The sequence below is a fragment of the Oncorhynchus masou genome, chromosome 6 (assembly GCF_036934945.1).
Source record: "Oncorhynchus masou masou isolate Uvic2021 chromosome 6, UVic_Omas_1.1, whole genome shotgun sequence".
NCBI classification, from domain to species: domain Eukaryota; kingdom Metazoa; phylum Chordata; class Actinopteri; order Salmoniformes; family Salmonidae; genus Oncorhynchus; species Oncorhynchus masou.
The window spans coordinates 50,447,270-50,466,553 of record NC_088217.1 but is presented as its reverse complement, the minus strand read 5'-3'; the positions used below and the strand labels follow the sequence as shown (position 1 = coordinate 50,466,553).

The following is a 19,284-nucleotide window of genomic DNA, read 5'->3' as shown; positions in this document are numbered from 1 at the left end:
TTTCTCCTCTGTGCCTTGCGTTTATTTCCCTGTGTGTGGGGGGAATTCTTTTGGGCGTGTTCCCCCAACTGTTGTTTGTTGAGTTGGGACGTCTAATAAACGATTGTGCTCCTGGGACTTCCTTGCTCTCCTGCTCCTGACTCCTGCAACTCCCTCCTCTTAGGAGGCACGTAACAACCGCACATTGCCCTATCCCATCTGGACAAGAGGAAACCCTATGTAAGAATGGTGTTCATCGACTACAGTTCAGCCTTCAACACCATAGTGCCCTCTAAGCTCATCACTAAGCTCGAGGCCCTGGGTCTGAACCCCAACCTGTGCAACTGTGTCCTGGACTTCCTGACTGGCTGACCCCAGCTGGTGAAGGTAGGCAACAACACCTGCGCTACGCTGATCCTCAACACGGGGGCCCCACAACGGTGCGTGCTCAGCTATGACTGCGTGGCCACGCAAACTCAATCATCAAGTTTGCAGACAACAACAGTAGTAGGCCTGATTACCAACAACAATGAGACGGTCTACAGGGAGGAGGTGTGGCCCCTGGCAGAGTGGTACCAGCAAAATAACCTCCCCCTCAACGTCAACAAAACGAAGGAGCTAATGATGGTGGACTTCAGGAAACAGCAGAGGGAGCCCCCCTCATCGATGGGGCCACAGTAGTTCAGTGGTAGAGGGTTGATAGATTCAAGTTCCTCAGCGTGCACATCATTGACAACCTGAAATGGTCCATTTGGTTTGGTCTAATTGTGTTGCTATCCTTGGGCTCTGTGGGGCCTATTTGTGTTTTGCGTTTATTGTTTTGTATTGTTAAATATTGCTGCACTGTTGGAGCTAGGAACGTAAGCCTTTCGCTACACCCCCATAACATTTGATTTGATTTGAGAGAGAGGGAGAGATAAAGAGAGGGAGAGAGAGAGATAAAGAGAGATAGAGGGAGAGAGAGAAACACACACAGAGAGAGAAAGAGAGGGCGAGAGAGAGAGAGATAAAGAGAGGGAGAGAGAGATAGAGTTGGAGAGAGAGAAAGAGAGAGAAGTGAGAGAGCTAAAGAGAGGGAGAGAGGGAGAGAGAGGGAGAGAGAGGGAGAGAGAGAGAGAGGAAAGGATGGAGGGAGAGTGACAAAACGTTAAGCAAAAATAGCCCCTGCTGTTTCTAAAGGCCAGATAATGAATGAGCTGCTGTTGTGTTGTGAGGCGGAGGGGGGAGAGGGGGGGGAGGATCTCTCTCTCTCTCTCTCTCCTTCCTTTAACGGTAATTGCTCATGGTGGGGAGGAAGACTCAGCTTTTCCTGTAAATTGTCTTCAGGAGTAAGAGCTATTAAATCAAGGAACCAATTACATTGAGCAGCAGTTACATCATCACCAACGCACGCTGATGAAACAGCACAGCACTGTGTTTGTGCGTTAGTGTGTGTCCGTGACTTCAGCTAAGGTCAGCTTTAGAAAGAGGGGAGGGGGCTATTAACGTGAGTGGATGGGATGGTGTCTCGTATGGCATTGGGCATTTGAGACAGATTATTGGAAAGTGCTGGAGTCAGAGATAGTGAGTAATCCCCCAGCACTTTATAGATATCTCTATTTATGGGGGGTCGACTTGAGCCTCCACCTACAGAACCAGCTGCTGTTTCAGTCATGGAAGCAAATGCTTTGGGGAGGCAAAAGCACAATTGAAGTTGGCAATCACCATTCACAATGACGTTAACATAACAATTAAAATGAAGAAATTCTCAGCACAATCGTCCTTCACAGACAAACCCAGAAATGGCAGGAACACAGACACACACATACAAACTGGCTTGACTAGAGGCAATGAAGTCTGTGTTAGGCCCAGATAAACCTGCAGCACAGCATGGGGTCTCAGAACTGACTGATCCAGCACCACTGACCACACACACTCACACAGAGCATGTGTGAGAGAGAGGAAATATACCCTCATTCAATGTATCCGCTATGTATTTGTGTCCAGCTCTTTTTGGTCAAAGAATCTGTGAATCTAAAGTGTTTTAATTGGAGTTCTCGCTAATCGTGGTCTTCCCACACACATTCCCCTGGGCCTGATACTGGAGCTCAGTCTTGCAGCCTCACAGACACAGACCAGGAGGAGAAAACTTTGGGATCAGCCCAGTCTGCCAATCCCAGGCTTCATTCCCTAACCATGGGGAAGAGAGGAGGAGGGAGGAGGACAGGGGAACAGAGTGAGGAGGAGAGAGAGGTAGAGAGACAGTATGTCAAGAATGAAGGATGGAGAGAGGGGAGAAGAAAAGGGAGGGCGGTTAGAGAGACACAGTACAGTATGTGGTATAGTATTGGTACCGTGCCAGTGCTTGGGGTTAAGAAGCCTTCAAGTGTATGAGGCTGAATTATTCACGCTGATTAGGCCCTCCTCATTGAAATGAATTAAGAGCCCAACATATGTTACAATGCTTTAGCATTTAAGAGGCTCTCTGGAAGAGGGGGTGAACAAATGGCCATACCTCTGTGTGTGTGTGTGTGTGTGTGTGTGTGTGTGTGTGTGTGTGTGTGTGTGTGTGTGTGTGTGTGTGTGTGTGTGTGTGTGTGTGTGTGTGTGTGTGTGTGTGTGTGTGTGTGTGTGTGTGCGTGCGTGCGTGCGTGCGTGCGTGCGTGTGTGTGTGTGTTTCCAATAAACTCTAGAGTTACTGTACTCCAGCCCATGATGACAGTGTGTGGGTGTAATCCTACTGTATGCTTATCAAACAGGTCTGACTAAGCTTTGAGGATATGAAAGGAATGCCAGTGTCCACCACAGCACAGCAGCCTCTCTCAGAACAGATCACAAACACAGCAATGAGGATTATAATGAGGAAAAGAAACAGGATAGATCCATCCTTCCCCATTGGATGTTCTCTGTCTCTCTCTCTTCTCACTCCCAAATCATACATTACCAATTCCGTCTCAGTGAATGTGCCCACATTCTCCAAATATCTGTTCTTGATGTCAAATCGTCCATCCATCCTCGCACACAAACACCCTCCTGTTGTAAAAACAACAACCCTCTCTCTCATTCATCAGTCTACCCCTTCTTTCTAAACCTCCACCTTTTCTTTCAAAACCGCCAATATCTCCCCTGCTCCTTCTCTCTCTCAGCAAGCACATCCTCTCTACCGGTTCTCTCTCGCTAAATACCCACAATCTCTCGGGCATGAAAATCTCAACCAAGAGGAACAGAATACACCACATTAAATTCAACTTCCTCCCTTCACTCGCTCAGCGTAAGACAAACAAAATAATAATTTGCTGATTTTTTTTTTTTTTTTTACTCTGAAAATAAACTGCGTATGAAGAGGAAGGGAGCGCGAAGGGAGACAATCTTGTTACCAGCCGGCATAGCCCTGGGAAGATTTCTATCAGACACACGTATAGAGAGAGGCATCCATTTAGAAAATGGCTTTTCTAGGCACGCTGGGCCATTTAACACACCCTGTGACGACTCCTGTTTGGGGCCGTGATAAATGTTCTTTCACACCAACTCACTACCGCGAATGCACACACTACTTACGCCTCGTTCACACCGACAGCGTCATTGCATTTCAGTACACCACAAGTACATTCATTTCCAACGAAACGCTGTGTGTGCCTTGCAGCATTGCGCTGCAGAGGCAGTTGCAGTGCTTTCTGTGTGGTGAATACATGTATGCAAACATATCCAGATGATGCTGCGTACCATTTTGCACCATTTTGCACCATTTTGCTCAATGAGTGTGATCAAGGCGTTAAGGCCAATCCAGACACTACGGAGACGGAGGGTTCGGAGTATAGCGCAGTGTTGCAATGTCATTTTCCATCATAAAAGGAGTAATTAGGTTGAGATGCTTATGAAATCAGTTAATTTGAGTAAGTGTTTTAACTCAAAGGAGCCCATGGAGATGTTTTCAGATTTGCTTGAATTCTAATGTATTCGCCATCTTGCTTGTAGGTGTTGGAGGGGGGTGGTGTTTTGGACAGCCCAGAGACAGAGCTGAGCCCCGATGGCCCATCTACAGGTGGTTCACCGCCCATTGGTTCATCATCTCCCCTTGGTTCATCATCTCCCCTGTCCCTGTTTCGACAAGCAGGTGTTCACATACTTTTTGTCATGTAGTGTATGTGCGCCCGTTTTCCAAACCACACAACATGTTAACTTGTATTGGAGGGCGCGATAGCAGCATTCTGAAAAGACACTTGTCCAGCTGGTGTGATGAAGTAGTCCTTGAGGTTGTTGCGCACGTGCTTTGGTTGCCCTGTCTGCCGACATGCTCCTTGGGTCCAGGAAGCTGGTGTCCCTTGTACCACCTGTCTCCACTCTCCTAGACGCCGGTTCCACAGTGGGTGTGGAGTGGTCAACAAATGTGTGGTGGATGTACCGTGTTGATGACTCTGTGTAGTCAGTGTCTGAAGTGTCGGTGGTGAAAAGGTCTTTGCGGAGGGCCACACAGGCATTCACAATGGTCTCAGCTTTCTAAGGGACAACTTCAAGGGCTCGTCCCAGGATCCTCCATCTTGCAGCTCGGATCCCAAAGCAGTCCTGAAATTCTTCTGGCTTTTGAGTGGAGGTAGTTGTCGACCTTCTTGGTATCACCAAGGTCAGAAGAACCTTTAAAGAAAATAAGGATTTTCCATTAGTATTGAACAAGAACATGATGGCTTTCAAATGTGTATTGTAACAACTGTTTAGCCTATGCTTTGGACATAGGCCCCCATCCTCTTACTGGGATGCCAATGACTTTTATGTAAGGCATATATACTGAACAAAAATATAAACGCAACAATTTCAACGATTTTACTGAGTTACAGTTCATATAAGGAAATCAGTCAATTTAAATAAATGCATTAGGCCCTAATCTATGGATCTCACATAATTGGGCAGGGGCACAGCCATGGGTGGGCCTGGGAGGGCATAGGCCCACCCACTGGGGAACCAGGCCCCACAAAAGGGCTTTATTACAGATAGACAATACTCCTCAGTTTCATCAGCTGTCCAGGTGGCTGGTTTCAGACGATTCCCCAGGTGAAGAAGCCGGATGTGGAGATAATGGGCTGGTGTGGTTACACATGGTCTGCAGTTGTGAGGCCGGTTGGACGTACTACCAAATTCTCTAAAATTACGTTGGAGTAGGCTTATGTTAGCTAAATTAACATTCAATTATTTGGCAACAGCTCTGGTGGACATTCCAGAAGTCAGCATGCCAATTGCACGCTCCCTTGAGACATCTGTGGCATTGTGTTGTGTGACAAAACTGCACATTTTCGAGAGGCCTTTTATTGTCCCCAGCACAAGGTGCACCTGTGTAATGATCATGCTGTTTAATCGGCTTCTCGATATGCCACACCTGTCAGGTGGATGAATTATCTTGTCAAAGGATAAATGCTCACTAACAGCGATGTAAACAAATTTGTGGTAAATAATTTAAGAGAAGTAAGCTTTTTGTGCATATGAAACATTTCTGGGATCTTTTATTTCAGCTCATGAAACATGGGACCAACATTTTACAGGTTACATTTATATTTTTTGTTCAGTATAATTACAACATCTATATTGGTATAAATGTCACATCATAAGTATAGTCACATCTATTTAGCGTATCTTACCTGGATCTGGTCATGTCAGGTTTACCCTCAGAGGAAATCCCCCGTCTCCCTCGAAGACATATGGGCTCGGTGTTTGGGTCCGCGGAAAGCACTCTGGCCTTGTTACTGGCAGCTGGCCTGCAATGAGTTGGGAGCCGAACTTGCTTCATGAGAAGATTCCTGCATCTCCCTCCTGACCAAATGCGCCCACGTCGATCATGGTGAAGAGGTACCTTGCATCGCAGACTGCCATCAGGACCATAGAGAAAAAGCCCTTTTGTTGTAGTACTTGCTCCCCGAGTTTGCCGAAACTAGGTCCGAATATGTTTTCCCATGACAGTTCCTGCACAACACAGACAATTCCAACTATCCCCAAACTCTCTGGCAATTTCAAACTGTTGAGATTCCTAGCTTATAACTAGCAGCGATACTTTGCTGTGTGCTGCCACTCGCACCGAATGCTGTGAGTTCTCTCGTGCGATTTATGTGCGGCTGAAGCAAGTCATCAAATCTGGCAAATCTGACATCCGAAAGTAGTGAAAATGGATTTCCTCATCAAGGCTTCGCATAGGTTGGACAAGAGACATGTCTTCTCCGTCGTCCCCTCTTGTAGTGTTCAGTGGACGAACTTGCCCTTTTCTCCGTCGTTCTTTTCTTCTTCTCCTCCTGAGTAGTAAGAACAGTTCAACCTCTTGCTCTTCAAGCTCTCGAATTCACAACTCATAGAGAGACATGCTTGCTTCTGCTTCTTTGTCTATAAAGTAGTGCCGTACAGCTTAAAACACCAGACTAGCCAGACATGTAGCTAGCTAGCTATATTTGTAAACAAAAAAGGCATATAACACCACATCCGGACGTTCAAATGGCGTCGCTGGCTACAGTCAGAGTGCCTCGGACCCTCTTGCTTGGTAAGCTACTCTGGCTCCCCAAGCCCTCGTGGATTTACACTACACAAGGCGGACTTCCTCTCTGGGTGGAACGCAACGACGATTCTGCACAAAAATGCACTCCCTTGTACATGCATGCACGTCAATAGACAGAGTGGAGCCTTTAGGCTAACACACACACACACACACACACTCAGGACAACCTAGCCTACACAAACACACAATGCTAACATACTCACAAACACACTATGGTAACATACTCACAAACACACTATGGTAACATACTCACAAACGCACTATGCTAACATACTCACAAACGCACTATGCTAACATACTCACAAACACACTATGGTAACATACTCACAAACGCACTATGCTAACATACTCACAAACGCACTATGCTAACATACTCACAAACGCACTATGCTAACATACTCACAAACACACTATGCTAACATACTCACAAACGCACTATGCTAACATACTCACAAACGCACTATGCTAACATACTCACAAACGCACTATGCTAACATACTCATAAACACACTATGCTAACATACTCACAAACACACTATGCTAACATACTCACAAACGCACTATGCTAACATACTCATAAACACACTATGCTAACATTCTCACAAACACACTATGCTAACATACTCACAAACGCACTATGCCAACATACTCACAAACGCACTATGCTAACATACTCACAAACGCACCTTTCAACCATCATACTCTCACACACTCAGCCCAACCCACTTACTAGTATACACCAGAACAGACTATTAGATGAACTAACTATTCCCACAGCATTCGCTCAATGTCAATCTTTCTGACAGTGCAAACACTATTGAATACACTTTAATTGACATGCTGTACTTGCTTATGCAAATCCACACACATTCCTATTCAATAACAATTGACACAAACTAGGAACGCCAAAGCCTGTATTTCAGTGAGTAAATAGCGACAGACCAAATAGTGATGCTGTGTTATTCTGGAAGACTACGCAAATAATTGTATTGTCAGAGCAACCAACACATCCCCATGCTAACCGCAGCCATGGCAACAACCATCATCACTGCTCCGCCCGTCCAAACACTGTCCTAAACCCTTTAACCACAACTAGCAACTGTCGCCTACACTCGCTATCGTCAATTACACTACCATATTAACACCACGGCCATCCCCCTCACCATGGCAACGATTACCATCACCGCAGCCATAGACGCTATTGTGGCTGGCTGAATCATCACAGTCAGCCACACAGCAATAATGAAGCATTAGATCCAGGCCCGTTTCCAGACCTGGAAGCCCAGTGAACATTCACACTGCCTCTGTGTAGAAACATGACGAAACTCTGTCAATCTAACACGGCCAAACCATCTGCTGCTCTCGTGTCACGCACACAATGACAGAGGAACAGAAGCAGGAGCCCCGATGCGTGGAGTCTCTAGGGTACATAGACACACTGCTGGTGTTACGCTTCCATTTGGCACACAAACAATACGATAGTAAGCCTAGCTTCAGAGAGAGAGAGAGAGAGAGAGAGAGAGAGAGAGAGAGGGGAAGAGAGAGACAGAGAGAGAGAGAGAAGACAGACAGTTTAACTGCAGTCGTGCATGGGATCAGGTATTATGTTTAGTTCCCAGTACTTACCCCTTTCATCTGCTGGGCTCCAGTGACCAGTTGCAGAGTCTTCTCCAGCTCCTTCTCAATACGGCCTGCCCAATGCATCATTCTGAGGGAACAAAGACACACAGCTGTAACTTTAACATACAAGCGTATCACAAACATTATGAGTTGGGGAGGGCTTAAGAAAGTCAGTTCCCTTCCCTTGTTAAAGTCATTTTTCTTCCCTCAAGTGATGTATATAACTGCATGTGATGTGTGTATGTTTGTGTGTGGGGCCGGGGTGTATGTGTTGTCTGTCTGCCTGTATCTATCTGTCTTTCCGTTCCATCCGCCACTCACTCCCCTCCTTCCTTCTATAGACACACTGTCTTTTTTCAATCTCCTAATGTCAGTTTTATTCATCAACATCCCGTCCAGCCGCCACTCATCCCTGGGGTTCTGGTTGGACGGAGCGTGAGCGTGTGTTCTTTTGGCTGGGCCTCGATCAGCAGCAGGGCTATAATAAAAAAGCTTCACTTCTGACAGAAGTGCACAATAAGCAGGAGGCGCTCTCAGTGGATGGAGCCAAGTCTGGAATTAAGAGATCAAACGCCTGGAGCTCATCAGTTTATATCTCCCACCAAGGCTGCAAATGACTTAATGGATCAAGATGTTCACAAGCTGCTGTTCGATCAGCAAGAGTTACCAACTTAAGAGTGGAGTCCCTACCCACCCAGGCATCACTCAGATAGAAATAAGAAATAATTATACTAACATACGTGGGAAAAGAATAGTAATGAATAATAATAATAATAATAATAGTAAAAATAACTAAGTCATGTACAAATGTTAAGGAAAAGTAACCCCAAAAAATTCTACAAACATGAAACTGTACCCTTTCTTCTGTCCTTGTTTTTGTGGTTGTGTTTTGACAAGACGGTAGCAGCCAACTCTGAGCCACGCAGCCGTTCCTTCCAGACACACCAGACACTCACATCACCAGCACAACCATTTGTCTCTTAATAATACCGCAAAAAAATAAATGTCAGCGTTAAATGTCAGATTATTTTGAAAGAAAAGACAGATCTATGAACCAATACCGGTCTGCCAAGAAGTGACAGAGAGACCTGGAACCACTGAATATAGTTAACAGTACATCATATCTGTGACCAGGACCCCTGACAGGAATCAGATAAGACGTAGGCATCTGTGAGTGTAGAGAAAGCATTTGTTCAAATGTTAGCCACATAGAATAATGTGTCTTGCCTGTGTTTATGAGGGGGATATAGAGAATAAGAGAGGAAAAGAGGCTTGCCTCTAAAATGATGGCACGAGGCAGGTTTGCTGGAGAAAGCTCGCCGACTATGAAAAGGTCACCTGGCAATGAAGTGAACGCAGGCTTAAAGTGAGACCACACTGGAGCGGAATGCAGTGATGCTAACAGCTAGTGACAATACCTCTTGTCCCCAAGCTAGACACACTCCTTACACAACTTCACTCGTGTACAGTCACCTATACACAAATGCAAGTACACACACACACACACACACACACTTGCACATTGACAGACACAACCAAGTTGTATAGATATGCATAGTGCGTTAAAACACCCACACACAAATGCAACATTGGGGGTGAACTATCATTTTACACGGTAAATATTGCTGGACTGACCTACTGAATGTCAGGCTGAGGCTGATTGATCTCATGTTTACGTTAAACTAATGTCGACCTTCATTTGTGTCTTAGTTCAAAGTTGAACTTTTTTAATATCACATGCAGAGGTACAACGAAATGATTTTCTTGCCAGCTCTGAACCCAACAATGCAGTAATCAAAATCAATGTAGTGGCCAACTAAAAATAACTTACGGTATTGTTAGTATTAAATCCAAAAGTGTAATTTAAAATATCACTATTTGTATGAGCCTAGGATAATTCATTAGGTTACATGATATGTTCATGAATAGGTCCAAAGGTAGGTGTGCAATTCCATCAAATGTCGTTCAGCGAGTTTGAGACATTCATTGGGTCTGACATCCAAGACTATCTCAGGCCGAAATGAAACAAGTTTATTTATCAACCCTATGGCTCTTCGTTCAAGCTCCATCACAACATTTAATCGATGGATCTCAAAACCCAGGTCATTTCTAGTGAAGTGAAACATTGAAAAATCAGCCATATTCGGACTATTTTCATATGTTTATGAAAGTAAGTTTTAGTGAAATTGCATATAATTTTATGTACAATATTACAAGATAAAATGTACATAATTTACCCCGAGATGATTGTGTAAAGTCCAGTCGACCTCCAATGATAAAGAGTTTTTTTCAACATTATTTGTTTTTCATCAAATGGACAGTAGGCCTACTGTAATTGGCCAATAACCTGATGTTCAGCACACACACACACACACACACACACACACACACACACACACACACACACACACACACACACACACACACACACACACACACACAGACCCACACACACACACACACACACACACACACACACACACACACACACACACACACACACACACACACACACACACACACACACACACACACACACACACACACACCCACACACACACACACACACACACACACACACACACACACACACACACACACACACACACACACACACACACACACACCAGCGACAACACCCATCCATCGGGGTGTCACACTTATCTCTGGATTGACTTAATCCAATGTCACATTGTACATTTCTCTTCGGTGTTGTTCACTATATTCACCTCAAGGACTCTTTTCATTAGCACTACTTTAGTTCCAGTTTACATCCTTTTTTCCCCCGAGTTACCTGGCACGTCTGTGTAAGAACTGCAGCGAATTGTGATTGACCTTGACAGTTTTAATAGTCTCGAAAAAATAACTTGGTTTCTTATCCAAACAACTAGCGGCCTTATAAAATGTAAATATGGTTCGACTCGGTCTAGAAATTAAATGTAGCCTATGCGTAGAGTTCAGAAATTAGGCTGTCGCGTTTTACAAATATTATTACACATGCCTTATTAGCCTATTCATACAAGACAATAATGATAGGTAAATGTTTCAATGTATTTGGGCGGGATAGCCTAAAACACTTGGTCGAGAAAATCTTGACACACAGTTGTCTCTGTGAGAATCGCCGTCATAAATCCTACAACAGTCCACTATACAGCTCGCAGCTCCAAAAGGAGGGCTCGCCAGATAACAATTGCCCATATACACAGTTAGTAGCCTAATATGTCATAGGCTACTAATGTCCAACTAAGAGCGGTGTAGCCTAAAGCATGAGCTTGTGAATTATACATGTTTTTATTAGTCTATTAAAATGACGTCCTCCTGCGCGTAATTGTGTAGCCAGAGAGCAAAGCATTATTTTCTTATTTTACATACGATGCATCGGAAGGGGAGGAAATAGATGTGGAATTATAGAGTACAGAATTAGAGGAGCAGAATAAATGCTTTCCGAGGAGGAACGTTCCCAAATTCACCCTTATCTAATTCCAATACCCTACATGATAAGGCCTATATAAGATATTGATATCCAATTCAGTGATTAGGTAGCACACATTATATATGTTAATATCAAATAATGATTTATTAAACAGATCTCAAATTAGAGAGAGAGAGGGGAGGGGTCGGAATCGGAGCATTAGCTCAGATATACAATCCTGTTGCTTGTGGGGGGGGGGTCGCTGGGGCAACAGTAAGGCTCCAGAAACGGACAACCCTTACTGACACAAGAGATGCAGAAAAAGTTCCAAGCATGTTTTAGGCTACACATTGATTGAACCACAAAATGAAAAAACAATATATAGGTTAATGCAATAAATGTCAGAATAACATTTCAAATAGCGTTGGGTATAACGGGCCCTATAATGCTTATTAATAAGATATAGGCCTATACGGCTGAGGCCAGATTTCCTTACGCATATCGTTGTGCCGAATCTGGTTCCGTCATAGCCTATTGCTGCCTACAATACAATACTGTCAATTAAGAAATGTTTTATTTACACAATTGAATGACTAGTCTAACTGTCAAACCCATTCTAATTAATAGGACATATACCTACACTTATTTTTGTGATATCCAGGTCATACGTTTTCAAGCTATTAGGGTTGAGGAGAGAGATATAGGCCTATATATGCGTAAAACTCGAAGAGTTCGTTGTCCTTCACACCCACCTGGTGAAATGCGCGTGCAGTGCCATGGCGCAACCGGAGTGCAAGATTTGGACATCCTCGCGGGCACTTTCCCTCCGGTTATAGGCTACCTCCGTTACGGAGGGGCATGGAATTTTGCTGCTTTAAAATTACTAAATCTTCTTTTTTTTAACGGTAGCATGGCAATAAAATCAGTACTATCAGCTTGATAGTTGGGCTACTTTGATTTAGTTTTTTTAAAGGATTGGCATTGTGACTTGGTTAGATCGAAGTAGCTCCGCCATCACCTATGCGCCTTCTGAATGCTTTTGTCAACATTGTAGCATGTTTGACTATCCGTTATGAACACAGAAGAAAATAAAAATACTAAGTGATTTGTATTGAGCAGAAATGTTATCTAATCAAGCCATGATCAATAATTGAACTCCCATGCTATTATGGCGAGCACCTGTGCCTTGCCAGTAGTAACCCATGCACCTATCCATGCAAACAACATCCCATTATCGACCGTATTTGGAAGGGCTGAAGCAGTAGATTAGACTATGGCAAAATTGTCATTGCTACAATAACATTCGTGCACGCGGATATATCTGTAACGTAGCTCACGCATGATTCAGAGACGGAAACTGCGTTTCTGTTTCAACATCAGAGAGCCCGTTAGCATCATGCGACTATCGCACCTTTTAGTAAACCGCACGGTTTGGGCAAACTGTCCCAGGGCTGAGATCTCAGCAGTAACCCCGTTTCTATCTCCCTAAATGTAGTCTACTTACGTGTAGTGCTGGGGGAAGCGGAGGCTCCCCGTTGCCGGCGAAGAGACGCTAATGATGAGGACAGTTTGGATTGAGAACATACAGAAAATACCGTAGGACTGAGCGCAGATCGCCATTTTCCATAAAATATTCAAGAAACTGGGATAAATAGAATGGGGCAGTGAGAATAATCTCTTACAGCCGAACTAAGAATAAACGCTGAGCTCCGGAAAGTGTTTCGGTTGATAGCGAGAACTCGCGCTGTGAAATCTCAATCGGAAACGTACAGAGGATTGGCAGGTCAAGACAGCGGATTCGAAGACTCACAGATGCATTGACGCTGCTGCCACCGCTGCTGCTGCTGTGGCTATTTGCGCACTCCTCCCTCTCCCTGCCTTGCACATTTGCTCCGCTCACTCGCTCTCCAATGTAACAAACCGACGGCGTGAACACAAGACGACACATTCGCGCCAATATTCCAACACGACAGACGGGGGCGCGCGTCAGGCTCTCTGTCCTGTTCACCATGCAGGATTATGAGCACACATGAACCAAGGCTTTATGTTGGTAATAACAGTCATGGCTCTAGACGGGTGATACATTAACTTGAGAAATGTTCTTCTCTTTGTTGGAGTCAAAGTCTTTAGTAATAGTTGTAGTGAAGGACAGGAGTAATTGGAGACTGTACAAGCACCCTCAACAACCCCAAGTATTTATTCTCTGGTTCTCAAACTCTAAAGCACTGTTACTGCAGTGTTCCCTTGTGTCCTAACATATTTAACACAACATTATACTGCTGCATGATTACTGACCCAGTAAAAATACAAAGCCATAGAAACAGACATATCCAGGTGCTCCACATCCTATTACCAGGCCAGCTTTGTCTGTCTGTCTGTCTGACTGACTGACTGACTGTCTGTCTGCCTGTCTGTCTGTTCTAGCTACAGTTGAAGTCAGAAATTTACATACACTTAGGTTGGAGTTTATTTTTTATATTTTTTATTGAACTTTTATTTAACCAGGTAGGCCAGTTGAGAACACATTCTCATTTACAACTGCGACCTGGCCAAGATAAAGCAAAGCAGTGCGACACAAACAACAACACAGAGTTACACATGGAATGAACAAACATACAGTCAATAACACAATAGAAAAGTCTAAATACAGTCTGTGCAAATGAGGTAGGATAAGGGAGGTAAGGCAATAAATAGACTATAGTGGCAAAATAATTACAATTTAGAAATTAAACACTGGAGTGATAGATGTGCAGAAGATGAATGTGCAAGTTGGGATACTGGGGTGCAAAGGAGAAAAAATAAATAACAGTATGGGGAAGCGGTAGTTGAATGGGCTATTTACAGATGGGCTATGTTCAGGTGCAGTGATCTGTGAGCTGCTCTGACAACTGGTGCTTAAAGTTAGAGAGGGAGATATGAGTTTCCAGCTTCAGTGATTTTTGCAATTCGTTCCAGTCATTGGCAGCAGAGAACTGGAAGGAAAGGCAGCCAAAGGAGGAATTGGCTTTGGGGGTGACCAGTGAAATATACCTGCTGGAGCGCGTGCTACGTCTGGGTGCTGCTATGGTGACCAGTGAGCTGAGATAAGGCGGGGCGTTACCTAGCAAAGACATATAGATGACCTGTAGTCAGTGGGTTTGGCAACGAATATGAAGTGAGGGCCAGCCAACAAGAACATACAGGTCGCAGTGGTGGGTAGTATATGGGGCTTTGGTGAAAAAACAGATGGCACTGTGTTAGACTGCATCAAATTTGCTGAGTGTTGGAGGCTATTTTGTAAATTACATTGTAGGATAGTCAGATTTACGAGGGTATGTTTTGCAGCATGAGTGAAGGATGTTTGTTGCGAAATAGGAAGCTGATTCTAGATTTAATTTTGGATTGGAGATGCTTAATGTGAGTCTGGAAGGAGAGTTTACAATCCAACCAGACACCTAGGTATTTGTAGTTGTCCACATATTCTAAGTCAGAACCGTCCTGAGTAGTGATGCTGGATGGGCAGGCAGGTGCGGGCAGCGATCTGTTGAAGAGCATGCATTTAGTTTTACTTGCATTTAAGAGCAGTTGGAGGCCACAGAAGGAGAGTTGTTTGACATTGAAGCTCATCTGGAGGTTAGTTAACACAGTGTCCAAAGAAGAGCCAGAAGTATACAGAATGGTGTCATCTGCATAGAGATGGATCAGAGAATCACCAGCAGCAAGAGCAACATCATTGATGTATACAGAGAAAAGAGTCGGCCCGAGAACTGAACCCTGTGGCTCCCCCATAGAGACTGCCAGAGGTTGGGACAACAGGCCCTCTGATTTGACACACTGAACTCTTTTCTGAGAAGTAGTTGGTGAACCAGGTGAGGCAGTCATTTGAGAAACCAAGGCCGTGGAGTCTTCCGATAAGAATATGGGGTTTGACAGAGTCGAAAACCTTTGCCAGGTTGATGAATACAGCTGCACAGTATTGTCTCTTATCGGTTATGATATTGCTTAGGACCTTGAGCGTGGCTGAGGTGCACCCATGGCCAGCTCAGAAACCAGATTGTATAGTGGAGAAGGTACGGTGGGATTCGAAATGGTCGGGGCTGTTGACCGGGGTAGGGCTGTTGACCGAGGTCGGGGTAGCCAGGTGGAAAGCATGGCCTGCCATAGAAAAATGCTTCTTTAAATTCTCAATTATCGTTGATTTATCAGTGGTGACAGTGTTTCCTACCCTCAGTGCAGTGGGCAGCTGGGCAGCTGGGCAGCTGGGAGGAGGTGCTCTTATTCTCCATGGACTTTACAGTTGCCCAGAACTTTTTGGAGTTTGCGCTACAGGATGCACGTTTCTGTTGAAAAAGCTAGCCTTTGCTTTCCTAACTGCCTGTGTATATTGGTTCCGAACTTCCCTGAAAAGTTGCATATCGCAGGGGCTATTCGATGCTAATGAAGTATGCCATAGGATGTTTTTGTGCTGTTAAAATTTGTTTTTCAACCACTCCACAAATGACTTGTTAACACACTATAGTTTTGGCAAGTCGGTTAGGATATCTACTTTGTGCATGACACATTTTCTCCAACAATTGTTAACAGACAGATTATTTAACTTATTATTCACTGTATCACAATTCCAGTGTGTCAGAAGTTTACATACAATCAATTGACTGTGCCTTTAAACAGCTTGGAAAATTCCAGAAAATGATGTCATGGCTTTCAAAGCTTCTGTTAGGCTAATTGACATCATTTGAGTCAATTGGAGGTGTACCTGTGGATGTATTTCAAGGTCTACCTTCAAACTCAGTGCCTCTTTGCTTGACATCATGGGAAAATCAAAAGAAATCAGCCAAGACCTCAGAAAAAAAATTGTAGGCCTCCAGAAGTTTGGTTCAAGTATAAACACCATGGCACCACACAGTCGTCATACCGCTCAGGAAGGAGACGCATTCTGTCTCCTAGAGATGAACGTACTTTGGTGCGAAAAATGCAAATCAATCCCAGAACGACAGCAAAGGACCTTGTGAAGATGCTGGAGAAAACAGGTACAAAAGTATTTGTATCCACATTAAAATGAGCCCTATATCGATACAACCTGAAAGGCCGCTCAAAAAGGAAGAAGCCACTGCTCCAAAACCACCATAAAAAAGCCAGACTACGCACATTGGGACAAAGGTCATACATTTTGGAGAAATGTCCTCTGGTCTGATGAAACAAAAACAAAACTGTTTGGCCATAATGACCATCAATATGTTTGGAGGAAAAAGTGGGAGGCTTGCAAGCCGAAGAACACCATCCCAGCCGTGAAGCACGGGGGTGGCAGCATCATGTTGTGGGGGTGCTTTGCTGCAGGAGGGACAGGTGCACTTCACAAAATAGATGGCATCACGAGGAAGGAAAAGTATGTGGAAATATTAAAGCAACATCACAAGACATCAGTCAGGAAGTTAAATCTTGGTCGCAAATGGACAATGACCCCAAGCATACTTCCAAAGTTGCGGCAAAATGGCTTAAGGACAACAAAGTCAAGGTATTGGAGTGGCCATCACAAAGCCCTGACCTCAATCCTATAGATAATTAATGGGCAGAACTGAAAAAGCGTGTGCGAGCAAGGAGGTATACAAGCCTGACTCAGTTACACCAGCTCTGTCAGGTGGAATGGGACAAAATCACCCAACTTATTGTGGGAAGCTTGTGGAAGGCTACCCAAAATATTTGACACAAGTTAAACAATTTAAAGGCAATGATTAAAATACTAATTGAGCTTATGTAAACTTCTTGCCACGCCCTGACCATAGATTGCTTTGCATGTTTCTATTTTTAGTTTGGTCAGGGTGTGATGTGGGTGGGTATTGTATGTTTTGTTCTATGTTTGTATTTCTATGTGTTTGGCCTGGTATGGTTCCCAATCAGAGGCAGCTGTCAATCGTTGTCTCTGATTGAGAACCATACTTAGGCAGCCTGGTTTCGCCCTTGAGTTGTGGGTAGTTGTTTTCTGTGTCTGCGTTTTCCATACAGAACTGTTTCGGTTTTCATTTATTTCTCTTGTTTTTTTTGTATTCTGTGTTCAGTTTAATAAATATATTATGGACACTTACCACGCTGCGCATTGGTCCGATATTTCGTACTCCTCGTCAGGGGAAGAAGAAAATCGTTACAGAACTACCCACCACAACCGGACCAAGCAGAGTGGTAACCAGGAGCAGAGGGTTCTGGACAGAGGAGATTTTGGATGGTAAGTGACCCTGGGCACAGGCTGGGGAATATCGCCGGAATATCGCCGGCGATATGAGAAGTTAGCACGGCTAAGTGGCTAAGTCAGGTAGGAGACCTGAGCCAACTCCCCGTGCTTACCATGGAGAGAGGTTGACCGGGCAGGCACCGTGTTATGCAGTGAGGCGCACGGTGTCCCCAGTGTGCACGCATAGCCCAGTGCGCTACATCGCAGCTCCTAGTATCGGCTGGGCTAGAGTGGGCATCGAGCCAGGAGGAATGAAGCCGGCTCAGCGCATCTGGTCTCCAGTGCCTCTCCTCGGCCCAGCCCGAGTCGCCCTTCACTCCGCCCCAGCCGGAGTCGCCCTTCACTCCGCCCCAGCCCGAGTCACCCTTCACTCCGCCCCAGCCGGAGTCGCCCTTCACTCCGCCCCAGCCGGAGTCGCCCTTCACTCCGCCCCAGCCGGAGTCACCCTTCACTCCGCCCCAGCCCGAGTCGCCCTTCACTCCGCCCCCAGCCCGAGTCGCCCTTCACTCCGCCCCCAGCCCGAGTCGCCCTTCACTCCGCCCCAGCCCGAGTCGCCCTTCACTCCGCCCCAGCCCGAGTCACCCTTCACTCCGCCCCAGCCCGAGTCGCCCTTCACTCCGCCCCAGCCCGAGTCGCCCTTCACTCCGCCCCAGCCCGAGTCGCCCTTCACTCCGCCCCAGCCCGAGTCGCCCTTCACTCCGCCCCAGCCCGAGTCGCCCTTCACTCCGCCCCAGCCCGAGTCGCCCTTCACTCCGCCCCAGCCCGAGTCACCCTTCACTCCGCCCCAGCCGGAGTCGCCCTTCACTCCGCCCCAGCCCGAGTCGCCCTTCACTCCGCTGCTGCCAGAGTCGCCCTTCACGCCGGCGCTGCCGGAGTCGCCCTTCACGCCGGTGATGCCAGAGACTCCCGCCTGTCCGGCGATGCCGGAGTCTCCTGTCTATTCGGGGCCCGCTGCAAGGGTCCCCAGTCTGAGGTCGGCGGCGAGGGTCGCAGCTCCAAAGGTGCCTGTTCTGTCTGTCTGTTCTGTCTATCTGTCTCTGTTCTCTGTCTATCTGTCTCTGTTTGTCTGTCTGTCTGTCTGTCTGTCTGTCCGCCTGTCTGTCTGTCTGTGTTCTGTTCTGTTCTGTTCTGTCCTGTCCTGTTCTGTCTGTCTGTCTGTGTCTCTGTTCTGTCTGTCTGTGTCTCTGTTCTGTCTGTCTCTGTTGTGTCTCTGTTGTGTCTGTCTGTTCTGTCTGTCTGTCTGTCTGTCTGTCTGTCTGTCTGTCTGTCTGTCTGTCTGTCTGTCTGTCTGTGTTCTGTTCTGTTCTGTTCTGTCCTGTCCTGTTCTGTCTGTCTGTCTGTGTCTCTGTTCTGTCTGTCTGTGTCTCTGTTCTGTCTGTCTCTGTTGTGTCTCTGTTGTGTCTGTCTGTCTGTCTGTCTGTCTGTCTGTCTGTCTGTCTGTCTGTCTGTCTGTCTGTCTGTCTGTCTGTCGGTCTGTCTGTCTGTCTGCCTACGTTCTGTTCTGTTCTGTTCTGTCTGTCTGTCTGTCTGTCCGTCTGTCTGTCCATCTCCCAATCAAAG

General features: G+C 45.6%; 1 protein-coding gene across 3 annotated transcripts in view; it reads right to left on the bottom strand.

Annotated features, from left to right (window-relative positions):
• Positions 1–13,427, bottom strand: part of LOC135542224 (voltage-dependent calcium channel subunit alpha-2/delta-2-like) — a 261,612-nt gene extending 248,185 nt beyond the window's left edge. For all 3 annotated transcript variants that reach the window (XM_064969028.1, XM_064969026.1, XM_064969027.1), the window contains exons 1-2: positions 13,024–13,427; positions 8,114–8,195 (exon numbers count right to left, since the gene is read on the bottom strand). In XM_064969028.1, coding sequence (XP_064825100.1) covers positions 8,114–8,195; positions 13,024–13,139 — 198 coding nt within the window. In that variant the 5' untranslated portion in view covers positions 13,140–13,427. The remainder of the gene's footprint in view (positions 1–8,113; positions 8,196–13,023) is intronic.
• Between the last annotated feature and the right edge of the window lie 5,857 nt (positions 13,428–19,284).